The 16098-nt window shown below is 36.6% G+C and overlaps 1 protein-coding gene across 1 annotated transcript in view; it reads right to left on the minus strand.

Annotated features, from left to right (window-relative positions):
• The window catches only part of LOC109080669 (polycystin-1-like), an 86128-nt gene extending 70430 nt beyond the window's left edge, over window positions 1–15698 (minus strand). Inside the window, 1 exon segment of the mRNA XM_042717349.1 lies at window positions 15176–15698. Within this exon segment, the coding sequence (XP_042573283.1) occupies window positions 15176–15444 (269 nt within the window). The 5' untranslated portion in view covers window positions 15445–15698.
• Between the last annotated feature and the right edge of the window lie 400 nt (window positions 15699–16098).

Raw genomic sequence — 16098 nt, forward strand, 5'->3', positions numbered from 1 at the left:
ACTGTGTAAGAGAGGAGGAGGAGTTTTACTCGACTTACCATCGATACTGTTGAAAAGCCTCTGCTAAAGTCATTACTGTGTCAGTTCCTCACTAATAGGAGGCGTTCTTACACATCATCACCTTACATAACACAGCCTGTGTGTGTGTGTGTGTGTGTGTGTGTGTGTGTGTGTGTGTGTGTGTGTGTGTGTGTGTGCAACTATGGCAACAAATCTGAACGTTATCAGTACAAAGTGAATGAAAGTGGAGTGCTGTGCTCTTCTGGCATGTGTGTCAGTCACAGAGGGACCGAGTGTATTTTCAGCACAATCAGATTTATATCGTGTTGTGTAAGGGTCTCTGAAAGTTTATTCAAGCAACTAGAATGGAAAAGAATATCTTCAGCTCACAGTCATGAGATGTCAGACAGGCAACAGCTGAGAAATCAGAGAAAAACTTCTGCCTTAAAGTTACTGTAGTTTGTTTGAGTTTATCCTGGTCAGGATGCAAATCTGATTGTGTATGCTGTTGCTCCATAGTCCTGTTTCTGACAGCAACAACTTCTATAATTAAATTAAATAATAATAAGTTATTTTATGTACGCAACTTATGTATAGAATAGAAAGGTTATGTTTTTGGTTTCTATGATTTTGATTTTATTTTATTTTATTTTATTTTAATCCTTAAATTCAAGTTGCTTTATATAAAAGTGGCTGTCAAATGCATACAAAAAAAAGAAAAAAAAAAGGGCTTTTTATTGCAGGCAAAATAAATTATAAATCAGTTCTGTACAAGCTGTTTCTGCAGCTTGGTTTTAAGGGATTTCACACTATGCTTAATGATAAATTAACATCTTTTAACCTCAAGTTAAGACCATTTTAATATTGCGTTAACTGAATCTTCCCATTTGAATTTCTAGCACTTCTTTTAACCCAAATTGCAGGGTTTCACAAAAAAAGCAACAAACAACCAATCATAAACTTAACAAAGCTTGCCTCTTTAAATATCCATGCACTTCTAGTCACAGAAACTTTTACAAGATGGACAAGCTGTTAAATAAGGTCACGTATTAAACTCATATGGAAATTGGAACGCCCAGGATTGATCTTTAAATCTTTGCCTTGGAGATTTCTCTCTTTATTTGTATGTCATTCCTTCTTGTATTTATTTTAGTTTATTGATTGCAGAAGCTGATGATTTCCACTTGGGCTTCAGTGTTTGTGCGCCTGATTGCTGGAAAAATGGCAGGACGGCTGCCGGAATATGAAGTAGCTCTCACGTGTGGCTCAGATTTTCCATGCAGCACTTGAAAAGGCTTGATTTAGCGTCCAGATTCACTACAACAGACAAGAGCAGATTGTGGTTCTGCTGTTTTTCTGCTGTGAGCTCTGGACAGAGAGATGGGAACTGTCTGAATGCACACTTACGTCATAACTACAGCTGAAAGAAAGCCTCAGAAGTAACCACCAACCAAAAGCAATCAAAAAGTATCATGGTATGTTTTTAGGATGTATACCATTTATGTATACATAAATACTATGGTCCATAAATATGTTAAAGAAACAGATCACCCACAAATGTAAATTTGCTGAAAACGTACTCATCCTCAGGTCATCCAAAATGTAGATGAGTTTTTTTTTTTAATCAGATTTGGAGAAATGTAGCATTACATCACTTGCTCACACTGGATCCTCTTCAGTGAATGGGTGCCGTCAGAATGAGAGTCCAAACAGTTATTAAAAACATCACAATAATCCACAAGTAATCCACAGCACTCCAGTCCATCAATTAACATCTTGTGAAGTTAAAAGCTGCATGTTTGTATAAACAAAACAAATCCATCAAGATGTTTTTTAACTTCAATTTGTTGCTTCCGGCTAAAATATGAGTCCTCTATCCATACTATTGCTGTCTTCAGTGAAAAAGTTGTCTCGTCTGAATCAGGAGAGAAATATGCAGCAAATATGCAGAATTTCACTTCACACAATATTAACTGATGTCATGTGGATTATTGTGACGTTTTTATCAGCTGTTTGGACTCTCATTCTGATGGCACCCATTCACTGCAGAGGTGGTGAGCAAGCAATGTAATGCTAAGTTTCTCCAAATCCATTCCAATGAAGAAACAAACTCATCTACATCTTGGATGCCCTGAGAGGGAGTACATTTTCCACAAACTTTCATTTTTGGGTGGAGTATTCATTTATTAACTCCATGTTATGTATCAAAGTGCATGTTTAAGTTACATTTCACCTCAAAATCAAAAGAAAAAAGGAAAAGAAAGGTATTATTTACAATAAATGTCACAGAGCAAAATTGATTTGCGTTAGGCAAAATACTCTACAAAATAAATAATAAATCATAAAATAAAGGAAAATTTTACTGTATTGTCACTACTAAACTTTCGATCAAACATTTCTTCCTGTGTTAAAGAGTTTCTGTGTGACCAATCCCATGAGTCACTGGAAGATCCAACTATGACATCATGCTTCTAAAAAGAGGTTCCTAATGATGTCATTGAGAAGATCCTCATGCATGAGATCAGAAAATGTCCTGGTTCACAGCTGGCATGAGCATGGAAATGGGGTATTGTGACAAATCCATATTCACAATAACATGAGCTATTCATTTTAGAGCCAAAATAAAGTTACTGCCGCGCATGAGTACGTGCATGAACACAGAACGCAGTTTCCTCCCTCTCTGTAACATAAAGCACCAGTGTGCAGCCCGAACATGACCATATAAATGTGACCTCTTCAGTTTATATTAGCAGAAGTTAGGCTCCTGTGTGCAGCTCCGTGCCAGAGCCCGAGCCCCTTGGCGGAGCTGCGCGAGGGAGTCAGAGAGCGACATATGGTTCTGTTTTACTCTACCAGGCATGCTGATTTCACCTTATAAGGGCCGAAGGGCCGTCTGGTGCCACTTCAAGTAGGAGAGAGAGAGAGAGAGAGAGAGAGAGAGAGAGAGAGAGAGAGAGAGAGAGAGAGAGAGAGAGAGAGAGAGAGAGAGAGAGAGAGAGAGAGAGAGAGAGAGAGTAAAACGGACAGAAAGAAAGATGGCAAAACAGCCCAGAGAGTGTGTTTCATTCCACAGCTAAAGAGATTCATATCAGCCTCACTAGCCTGAAAAAAGACTGGAATATGAAGAGAATTTGACAGAGGAAGTCATTGTCCACATCAGTTTTTCCTTAAAATTATTCTTGTAAAACTCGTCTTCCCTTTACAATGTTTGTTGACAATAGAATGTTTTAGTTTTGTTGCATCATGTCGCTCTCTCTTTTTTTTTTAAATGTGGTAATGGTAAACTTTCAAATTGTAGCATGCGACATCTTGGCCACATGGTCAACAACTTAATTATTTATATCAGCACATTATTAAATGTATAAAATATTGACAGAATTCTGGCATTTTTAATACAGTTATCTCATATAATTTTTTTTTTTTTTGGCATCTAATTTTGCATACTAATTTTAGAACGTCTGGTAATTAGGGATGAGCACAACAACTAATTTAACAGTCGTTTACATGGAAATTTTGTTACTGACTAGTCGTCACCAAAAGCAGCAGACTGGCTGAATGAAAATGCAAATTCACTCTCTGACAGTAGGTGGCGCCTCACTGAAGTGAAATGAAAATATTTTGTTTTCAACTCCAGATATCCACTTTTCAAAATAATGTAATATATTTTTTTAAATCTAACATTAAAATGACTAAATTTTGACTAGTTGACTAGTATTATCAATGTTGACTAGCAGCAGCAGTTCCATTTAATGGACTAGTCGACTAGTCTTGCACATCCAAACTGTAATATGATCACGTTTAGAAAACAGTTCCGTAGAATTATGGAAGACTTCTGGTTCAAGTGCTCTGCTTTTTAACAACAAAGCTTGCACACTGTGCACAGTATACACAAGGCACAGAGTAGCACGGCAGTATGCTATTCTAAAAATATTCATAGTATACTGTTTATCTACTGTGCTACGTAGTATGTGAAACTGTACACAATATGCAACAATCTTGTTTATGCTACATTTTTATTCCAGTTTTGTGTGAAAGCCTTACCATTTGTTAACCAAATAACAAGTTGTTTCTGATTTAATCGTCAAACTGGGGTGCAGTGCATTCTGGGACATGGTTACACAGTGTGCTCTGGTTAAATATTGCACTCTATTAAATATTTATTCTATGCATATAGAAACTTTGCTTATTGTGTCACAGTATACATACTGCAGAAGTAGTATGAGTTGTACGCTATTATGAAAGTATCCATTGGCTTCGCTTAGAAATCATACGACTAGTAAACTGCATACTTTTATAGTCTACTGCCTGCTATTTTTTTTTTCAAGCAGTATGAAACAGTATAAAATATGACACAATAAACATTTAAAACTGCACTATGCTACAACTAGTTTTACATTTACATAACATTTACATTTAGACATTTCGCAGACGCTTTTATCCAAAGCGACTTACAAAGGACAATGGAAGATATCATAATCAACAAGAGAGCAATAATATGCATGTGCTGTTTTGTGTAAAATGTCTTAACAGAAACAACCAACCAACTTTAAAAAGTTAAAAATATAATAATTTTAAAAAGTACGCTAAACTATGGGAACAGTAGTTATGTCATTGACAACCTGCTTCTGATTGATGCGTCACAATGGTAACGGAAGGTCAGGTTTAGTGCATCATTTTATATTGCACGTTGCAAATGTAGTAGATTATTAAACAGGTATTCTATGCATAATGACATTTTGCTCACATTTTGCTTACTGTGCATACTGAATAGTGTAGAACTAGTGTAGTATGGTAGCATGCGATTGTGAACATAGCCATGGTGTAAGATGAAAAGACTGGAGCCGTGGACTCGTGTGATGAAGATGACAACACTGACCATTGCCATGAGCATTAGGCAGAGGAGAACGCCACGGCAAAACAGCCAAACCACAATTGGCTGTAACCACGGTTACACACTAACCCACTAAACAGCAGTCTGTCTGTTGTGGCCGAGGAGAAAAAAAATGTAAGGGTAGGAGGAGGAGGGAAAAAAAGGAAGAAAAAGGAAAGAATTTTATGGCGCGCTCCGTTTTGTTTATGTTTGAAATTTCAGAAGGAGGGGGTCAATGATTCTGGCCACAGCATGTGTGTGTGTGATCATGTATCTCATTTATTTAAGTGAGTGTGTGTATAAATTAGAGCCAAAACGAACGTGTGTTTGTGTAAATATTAAGTCTGAGAGAGTGTGTTTATGTGTGTGTGTGTGTGTGTGTGTGTGTGTGTGTATTTGGTCCTGATAAGTAGCAGAGTGGTACGGTAGCACCTCGGGGCTTTCAGTGAACAATCGTCCACTGTGAGCCGCTCGCATCTGGCTTTATTCCTCAGCTGGGCTCTCTGGATCTGTCCGACCCGGGCAGGGTGCCTCATTCTGGGCTCATATGTGGCAGAGCGGCCCCTCTTCTCCTGGAAGTCCGTCCCCGGAGGATGATTAACAGGGTACTTTCCAATTGCCGGGAAAAGAGGGGAGGAGGAAAGAAACACTTCATTCCTAAAGCTATAGCGAACTGCAGTACTGCCTACCATCTACAGTACATAGGCAGCTGCCTTCTGAGGGAGCATTCACACAGGACATGTTTGTGTTCAAAAACAGACAGAATTATAATAGTCGAGACATGTTTTACTGTTAATAATTTGAGACGTCTTAATGTAAAGCTAATGGCATGAGATGCTATTGAGAGACACCATCAATGATTAAAAAATAGTGTTTTTTAATGACAATTAAGCAGATTTTACTCCAAACTCTCATTCTCATTAGTGTAATGTGTGAAAATTTAAATATGTAAATTGAAAAATATTTATACAGGACAATAATAATGCTGTAATTATATTAACCTAAATACATAAAAAAAAAAAAAAATGAATCACCTGTAGTTCAAGCTAGGGTTGCCAGGTCTGTGGTATTCCCTTCAATAAGCAGTATTTGTAATGCACCTTCAGTCCTATTATCACAAGATTTGTGCTTTGTTACTTCTGAAAAGAAACGAAGCCTCAGCTTTTAATTCCTGTACACAAAATTCAAACAAAAAATGCTGTGTTGACACTCTTAAATGTTGTGTGACAGATCACTGTAGCAGCTTCAGTGCAAGCGGCAGCGCGGAGTGCAAGTCTCTTCCACTTTATGACAGGTTATAGCGCAAAATAAACATGAATGAACATCAGAAGGTATATTGAAAGATAAATTACAAAGACATCCAATGTTCACAGTTGATTAGTTAGCAATAAAAACACTAGAAGGAGTTTATTTACTGTTAATTATACATGTATGTTTGAGTAAATTGTAATGAAGACAAGTTTTATGAAAACTACCTTATGTGCAATTGAGTTGTATACAAACGTTTTTATTTGAAAATAAATAGCATGGAATATATTAGTGTTGTTGTTCATTTTAACCTATAATGTACCAAATGAGAGTGTTCCCTATGTAGTTTACAGCATTAGTCAGGAGAGATTTTTTTCCTAAAGAAAAACAAACTATCGGTAGACATCATTCAGAATAATTTGCTATTGAGAGATTTTGTATCGGTGCATCTCTAATTAAAAAAAAGTATATTTATAAATGTCATTTCTCTCATCCCGCCACCAACTTAAATAGGTCACATTGAGATTTCATTCTGTATTAATGACATCTGTGATTCTGTCTTGACCAGAAAGAGGGTCTCTTAGGAGATGTATTAAGTTATTACACTTTGATGGAGATTATAAAGACATTTGTTTGTAATAACTGCCAGTCCTTCACAGTAAAAAGCTCTTTGCTTTGTCCTTCTCAGAAGATCGTGTGCGCTTTTACTCTGCTGCATGAGCTGTCTGGATCCCAGCTGGCTCTCACACACACACAACCACAAACCTACAGGCACGCAGATATATACGACACACTCGCGTAAACAAACCGAGTCACAGTCGAACAACACCAAACGTCATCTGATCTCAAGATGTTTAAATTGCCTTTAACACTTTAACAGACACACTAAACAATGACTGCGATCATCTCATTACACTGAAGAAAACCACATGAAATTCTGTCATCGCTAACACAGTTTACAGAACTAGTCTTTAAGAGTAACAAGCGTTTTGTGCATGTACTTAACAGTGTGTGAAAGAGCCAATGGAGTCACACATAATATCACACCTATCAAAACAACACACACACTCTTGGTGCAATGACGGCAGGAGCCGACCACAGAGCAGCTGCACAATGACTCACTGAATCATTTGCGGACTGATAGAGTGACTCACTGAGCCAGAGAATCATTTGCTGCATGAGTCGCTGACTCACTGTTTGTACAGCCAAATGACTCTGAATCAATGAAGCCGAACCACCACAAAGACACCTCAGAAGTCTGTTTATATCCAAAAGTGACACCATATATTGGTGAAAACTCCCATCTTACTAGATGAATCTCACAAGAACACATCCAGGTTATATTTCAGGCCAATGTAAAGAAGCGAGAAAAATATGTTTCGCATAATAAAACAGAATCCTGTTTCTTAAGTTGCATTGTGACATTTTCATGGCAATCAAGCATATTTTATTTCACACTCTCATCTACCTTACAAACAAATCTAATTCACATTAGTGTAATGTGAGAAAAATATCTGTTATTTAATTTGTATTATATTTATACAAAATAATGCATTTTGCTGTAGTGAACAGTCATTTTAGTTCTTTAATATATATTAAAATGTTCAAACAAGCACAATTTACCATTTTTAAAACTATTATTTAAAAGTATTTTTTTTAATTAAAAAAATTACATTTAAAAATCACATAAAAATAAATATAAACGCAATTATCTCTCTCTCTATAATGTTTCTATAAAATATATTACATAAACATTTCATAAATATAATAATTGATGTTTGGGAATGTCAATTTAATGTTAAAATGAAAAATATTTTCAGTCTTGAAATGTTTTGCTACTACTTTTTTTAAAGCAAAATATACATTTTTAAAAATGTTTTATTGTATTTTCTGGGGAAATATGGCCAAGACATGTTTTATGGAGATTTGCCATTCCATTAAATTTCATGTCTTGACATTATAAAGTTAAATACACTGTCAACAAACTTCAATGTTCACACCGCAAAGTCCATCCAAACCTTTTACTAAAACTAAACAGCAGAAATCATCATGAAATCAAAACTATAAGCTCATTAACATATGAGCACCTACATTTTACCTCAACACCTATTCGGCGACATACAGGTTAGCCAATCACAACAGAGATCAACCATAGACAGTAGTCTTAAAGAGACAGTAACACACACACACAAACACCCTGACAGTAGTATTAAAGTGCTTGGTGAAAGATGAATGTGAGATGTGACCAAACTGTACTCACAGCCGGCCGTCCCGACACAGTAGGCAAAAATATTTCAGCTCCATCTTTATTTACACGGTTCTATTACATAACATGTTATCTGCTCTTATACGACCCCTTTAAATACTCACAGCAGGAGAAGCCCAGCTGTCTGGAGAACAGAGAGGAAAACATCAGCAGAGAGAGAGACAGAGAAAAAGCTCCAGACACAGGAAACAGAGGCTCAAGCTCTGGAGCAGAAAGGAAGTCATTGACTGGAGATTGGGAAAGCCAGATTGATACAAAGAACGTGTGTATTTATATCCATCAAGCGCTCATATAAGGATGTTTATATCTGCTGGGATTGTTGTTTGTAATGGTGTTATAATGTATTTTAATGTATATGTTTGACTTAGTCCACAGTCACTGCTGTTCAGAAGTGTTTTTTTTTTAACTATTAAAAATCAATTTTGGTCATTTAAATAAAACTGAACTAAAACAGTAGAAATGTTGGCTTGGCAACTAACAAAAACATGCAAATAAAATAAAAAGAAAGTGAATTATAAAGAAAATATGCACAAAATTTACTAAATTGGTAATAAAAAAATTACTAAAAAACTACAAAATAAAAATAAAATAGGAAAAAATAATATAAAAATGACAAGCACATAAAAATTACTAATACTTAAACAAAAATGAAAACTGATAATGTGAAATATAAATAATCTATTATATTGTACACTGTAAAAAAAAAAAAAAAAATCTGCTTATATGAAGATTTCCTTTAACTTCCTTTAGCAGTACGCAATGAAATAAAAAATAAAAAAACTGGTGAAATAGAGGTAAAACACTTGTAAATAAAATTAACGGATACAAATTAATGAATCAGATTCATACTGTAAATTGTGTTGTATCATTACAAGTGTATGTTAATACTCAAATTTTCAACATTTCAAAAACGTCCTAGCAAACTCACGTTTCAAGAACACATTTCACAAGAGAAATAAAATCTGACATAATTGTTATCATAAATTGTTTTCTTACCCTCTCAAATAATGACAAAAACTGTATATTTCTGGTTGGTTTCCAATTTCTGGTCTGTCTGATCTATATATTCAGTCTCTGCTAAAGTTCTATCAACAGCAATTAATGCCATAATGTTTTACTGTGTCTTTTAACTAATCTTACAAATAATCGCAGCACTCCATATTATTTATGGTCAATATTTTAGTACTTTGTATCCACAAAAAATTCCTTAAAAGACAACAAAGTCAACATGACAGAGCTGAAATGGGGTTAACAGACATGAACTAAGAGCCACAAAGGTCTAGTTTTCGTTTCATGGGGTCTTTCGGTGAAGACGCCAACAGCTGCTTCTGAATCAGTGGAAAAACACAGACATGCGAGTCAGGGACAGATTTATCAAGGACGTAAATACACTCAGGGTTATCGAAGCCTTCGCAGCCTGTTATTATTCTTCCCTTTGGCCGCTGTACTGTAACTCATGCAAAGTCTTCTTGCTGTTGTGATTTTTTTTTTTTTGCTGCAGGGTTTGATGCTTCACCGCCTCTGGCTCTCAGTGCCGGCGGAAAGAGATGTGAGAATACAGGGAAAAGCATGGTAGTGGTTATTTTTACTTGCATGGGAATGAACAGATAGATAAATACAGGAGTGAAGGAGGAGGGGAAGAAAAAGCACGTTGAGATGAACAAAAACATTCCCAAATATAAGCACACACACACACACACACACACACACACTCACACTAGCACTAGCGAGTTGAATCAGTGATGAACCAGTGTTCCTCTAAATGAAGCACAGCCCTGCTACAAATGACTTCCATAACCAGCTGCGTCTGGAACAAACATTCCTGGGCATTTTCATCAAAACTAAGTCATCTAAACAACCTGATGATCCGGGGTGTGCAGGAGACCAACTCTAGATCAGGTCTAGATCAGTGTTTTTCAAGTGAAATGTTACGTGAGTGGAGTTTAGAAGGTCAACCATCACTATTGTTCATACTCGGGGGTGAATGACTTCTTGAGCACTTTTTTTTTTTTTTTGCTAATAAATATATAACCAATTGCAAAAGTTAAGTGAAGTAAAAAAATTAATGCTTTTTAGCAGTGTTTGTAATTGAAATTAAAAATTAAAATAAAAAATTGCTTTTGGGAAATGAAAAACCTAAAAATTAGAAATGTTGTCTTAGAAATAAAAGTTGAAGCACTAAAATTACTAAAAGAATTAAATAAATATAAAGCTAAACAGAAATATATATATACATTTTTTTTTTTAAATGATACACTTCATTTAAAAGGTTGCCTTGACAACTAACTGAAATAAAATAAGTTGAAGTTGAAGCACTAAAATAACTAAAAATTAAAATAAAAATAAATGAAAGAAAAATAGAAATAAAAAACATTAATAAAATAATAAATAATAATACAAATATGCCACCTGATTGTAATAGGAAAATAACAAAAGGTTTAGTTAAAATCACTTTTGCTCATATTTCCAAAATCCCTAAATATTAAAATTCAGGCTGAATGTTGATTTTTAACTTCTTCCACGCATATTTTTAGATAATAAAGATTTAAACTGCTTTCAAAAGTTCATTGGAGTCTACAGTCATTGCTCTTTTCCTATAGTTTTTATTACTCTATTAAAGTCTAAAACTATAAAAAAAAATTTTTTTAGTAATTGAAATAAAGCCGAAATAAAATTCATTACAAATATTAGATGTTTGGCAACTGAAATAAAATAAGCTGAAGCATTTATTTCAAGAATTAAATGACTAAAACTGAAATCAATTTGATTGTACTTAGAACCAGTTTTTGTATTATGAAACATTGTGATATTAATGTTTCTGAGTAGTGCTTTCGAAGTCAATCATCACTATTGCTCAAAAGTATCAAACTGATTGCCGATCTTTAACCTTTTGAGCACTTCTGTTCATCTAATAAATATTTAAATCAGTGTGAAGCGGCAGAGACGTGCTGTTGGTGTTGAATCCTGCTCTTTGGGCCGTCTGTGTTACTGTGGCTATCTGTCTGTGCTTCTGTGTATGGTGATGTCATAATGTGAGACTGTCATGGCAACCAAATAAACCTCTCTGTGCATTCGGTCAGTGAGTTCCAGCCCAGCCTGTGAAACACACGTACACACACACAAACTCACGACAGCTTGCGTGATTAAACCATTCTGAGAGAAGAAGAAAAAAGAAAAAAAAAGACAGCAGGAATTCAGACCATCTTCCTTTCCACACAGTAATATCTCCATTTACAGGTTCAGACAGATGAACAAACTTGGATGAAAAAGGAGTAAAAGACTCGCACACATCAGTGAAGACCACTACAGACCACTGAAAATGTATTTAATTTTATTTTAGATTAATTTAAACAAAAATTATATATCATTTAACTAAATGATTATTAAAACAATTCTTAATATTTCTGGTGAAAATACATCTAAGGCAATACAAATCAACTGACGTCAGACTAACTGAAATAAACCTGGCTTGTTTGGTAAACTTTTATGAAACGGGCCCCAAAAATGACTGAGCAAGAAACATCACTGCATCTGAGGAAGACTTGAACAAGTCTCTGTTTTTGTTGTCACACTGCAGCTCTCCCCACAGATGAAGCTACTTAAGCACAATTACATCACTCCTGAGTCAATGATGGCTCCTATTAAACACGAGCGAATCAGTGAATCACCGCAAGAGCAGAAACAAAAAAGAAAGTGCAGCACTCTGGCGGTTTACTGTAAACAGCTCATTCACTGTGAAATACTCACTGCATCGTGCACGTCAGCACCAGACACTTACAGATTAAAATGGATTTTCAATATGCAATTACACAGCTTCTTATGAAAGATTGGAAGTTTGGAAATGAAGTCAGGTTGGATTTTCACTTCACACTCATCCGGTTCAGAATGACACAACTGGAGAAGGAGAAGGAGTGAAGAAACCTCCTAGGAATGGGAACGGGAGTTGATCTGGGTTTTTTGCTTGAAGGGTGGAACGAAGGAGTGGATGGAAGGGGAAAAGCGGCGCTCCCGCGCACTGTGAACTTGAGAGACACGCCGCGCTGCCAGATTGCGCTCCAGCACTAATGCACCTCGCCTGCGTGTGTCAGCGCCATGACGACAGGCTTTTACATTTAATTACTGTTAACCAGACGTCCTTTCATTCTCACAGACAAAAAAAAAAAAACCTCTATCTCGGTCTTAGAGGCACTTAAATATGAAAGATCACAAGGCGCCACGGCGGCGCAACGAGAGAAAGGAAGTGAGGTCAATGATTTAAAACTCCTAAAGCTCCTAATCCACTTCAGAAACACTTTCTGCATTTTTATTATTATTATTTTTTTTTGTTCCATTTAGGAGCCACTTAAATAGAAAATACCTTTTATAGACAGAGAAAACAGCATGAATTTAAGTTTTAAAACTGTGTAAAAAAAAAAAATGCAAAAACTCCTATTGCCCATAAAGACATCTGCGTTCATAAACATTCATAAATAAAATTTACTGCTGCATTAGCACAACTTATTGCAATCTTAAAGCACTGGAGTTAACAGGGGGAGGCCGGGGCTGGTTGTCATAAACTGTATAAATTTTAGTAAGACGTCAAGTCAAATTCCAGTTGCACAAATGCTTGTTTCAATATCACCATTTCAATATCACCAAATTTGGCCCTTCTGCTCGTTCAGTACAGTTCAAAGAACTGTAACTTTTTTCCGTGGGCATTAATAGTGGAAAAACCAATAACTTTTTAGCTTTGTGTCTACAGAAATTGACTTGCGGAAATAAACAGCCTGAGAAATATTGACTGGAGAGCAACAACAAGCCCCCTAATGAAGAGCTTGTAAATGTGACCTATAGTGTTATTGACAATTTTACAACAGTTGTCTGATGATGAAAGATTTCGGTCTTATGCCCTAAAAAAAAAGAGTTCAAAGCATATCAAATCTTTCTGCACATACATCTGCAGCCTATGTGAATGGATAACACATGCTGGAGCTCGAGCGCAAGAGAAACCAGAGTAAAGAACAATGTGTTCTCAACGCAAGGACGCCGTCGCAGGACGCGCGACAAGTCTATCTGCACAAACTCTTCATGCATCTGCTGGTACACAAGCTGTGTGCATGGGTTAAATCGAGTGCAAGCATAAACTAATGCAGCTATTTGGACCTTTCCTGGGTTGAGATGTGTTTTTCTCCACTCAGAGTAAGCTAAAGTACAACTTTTTGACAGTTTTTACAGACTGGGATGAAGACAGCACCATATGAGTTCACTTGAGTTATAATAATAAGAATGGATTGATTTGGTATTGACTTCTGCTCACCAAAACAAAGTCAGTATAGAGTTACCCGTATGCAGGAAGCCATTTTGTTGTCATGTGAAAAAAACACAAAATATATGTTTTTTATGTCACATAACCTAACTAAAATATCATAATACTACGGAACATTTTTTACTAGACGGTTACACCAGTTGACATTTAGTCACTGCATCTGAATGTTTGTAGAATACAAAATAAATCGTGTGTGTGTTTTCAAAAACTTAGCCTATTAAAAACAACATACTTGGCACTTGTGTTTTAAACTAGACTTTCAAAAGATTTTGGGTAGAATAGAGAAACATCCCCCTACTGTTTTTCCCAAAATAACTTCTAGATAAAGTCAAGACCATTTTAAATTGTAACTATGGACTACGTTGACAAGAGTGATGTAGAAGTATTCACCATGAAGCTTACACTGGTGACGTACCATCATCACAGGAATAGCTATATGACATGAGAACAGTGCCTGTCGATATGTGTTATTTAAATAAAATTTAATAATATTTTCAGAATGACAATTTTTTTCTCAAACACAAAGAACATGGCTTAATTACTGTAGTTATTCTGTTCTAACCTAACATCCTAACCCTAAGGTTGTGGGTTCGAGTCTCAGGCCGGCAATACCACGACTGAGGTGCCCTTGAGCAAGGCACCGAACCCCCAACTGCTCCCCGGGTGCCGCAGCATAAATGGCTGCTCACTGCTCCGGGTGTGTGTTCACGCTGTGTGTGTGTGTTCACTGCTGCGTGTGTGCACTTTGGATGGGTTAAATGCAGGTAATTGAATTCTGAGTATGGGTCACCATACTTGGCTGTATGGCACGTCATTATTTTTATTTATTTATTTATTTATTCATTTTTTTCCACTATTCTGAATGTCACATTTCTTTGTTTTTCAATCAAATATATTCTAACTAGTTGGCTGGATAAAAATATTATATTGGATAAAAATATAAATTACCTCAAGTTAGCATCAGGTAGGCCTAACTAGTTTGGTAGCAAGTTAACATCATCTAACCCTTTTTTCCCCCCAAATAGGCTATTATACTTTTTCATAATTCTTCATAATTATTAATTTAATCCTTTTAGTTTTAAGCTAAAACAGCCTGCACTCTGATTTTGCTGTAAATGCATAAAGGAAATTGCTTTGTCAGACTGGGGGAGGGGGCATTTTTTTATATTTAATAATATAAATATAATTTATTATGTTCATAATTTATTATGTCAGTGTCACTAAAGCTATTATAACTTTTCTGAACACATTTAACTTTTGTTTCACAGAAAAAAAAAAGACCCAGTCCTTATAAGGGGTACCCACTCTACCCTTCTATTTTTCCCCATCACAGACATCCTCAGTTATGATTGATTGACACATAAACAGTGGCAGTCTGAAGTATTACACCAGCCAACATTCTTCACCCGTCATCTCAACCAGATCACAACAAACACCCGCATCATCGCCCACAAACCCGAGCGGCGGCGGTCGCTGGGTCACTTACAGAGTGTGCGTGTCGGTCGGTAGGTCTGACGCCGCTGGGGCCTGATCGAGTCCGATGCTGGAACAATTAACCACGCACGAGTTTTGCTGTCCCACCGCCGTGCACGAGCAGTTACCCGGGCACGGGCTGCACGCTCTCCCGTCTGTCGCGACGCCCGAGCGCGCCTCCAGGCAGCAGAGCGCAAAGAGCAGACTGGAAAATAATCCAAACTTTGGGAGACAGACGCCATGTTTTCGCTTAAACACAATCTGTCCATTTCTACAAGGCATAGCTCACTCGCATCTCATCGCCGCTTCTGTCGGTGAAGTTTTCCTCGGGGCGCGCGGAGGAAAGTTCACTCTTTTCCCAGTTTTTCCATAAGAGAAACGGCGTAGAAAGCGTCGCAAATCGCGTTTCCCCCCAGGTTCGCTGACGTTCCCCCTCTATTCCTCCGTTAACGGAACTGGATTCACTACTTCTCCAGAGGAGGAGAAAAAACCCTCTGGTTTCTGCTCTGCCAGAAGTTCCTGAAGAACTTCCTCTCGTTCTCTCATCCTGCAGCGCCGCTGCTCTCCGCTGGATGAGGCTTCGTCTTACACAACACAAGCTACTGATTATTAGGCTATACCCGATACATGAGACAGATGTTTTAGACTTTATCTTTGACTTTACTTAGTTATGGCACAACTTTTACTATGTGGCCCATTTTTTTGTCCATGTGCAGAGACCACGCGCACACATACATGCATTGGATGATGTAAAGGCTAGTAAACATCATCCAAATATTGTTCACCAAGTGCAGAACTTTACAATTGTGACATGAAAACCTGGTAATTTATTAAAAAAAATATTGCAGTTTTTTATGTTCTTAAGCAATATTATTTTAAACTGGTGATGTCTTCAATAGCATTGTCCTTTAGTCTTATGTGTTTTATTCTTTTTAT

The sequence above is a fragment of the Cyprinus carpio genome, chromosome B1 (assembly GCF_018340385.1).
Source record: "Cyprinus carpio isolate SPL01 chromosome B1, ASM1834038v1, whole genome shotgun sequence".
Classification (NCBI taxonomy): Eukaryota; Metazoa; Chordata; class Actinopteri; order Cypriniformes; family Cyprinidae; genus Cyprinus; species Cyprinus carpio.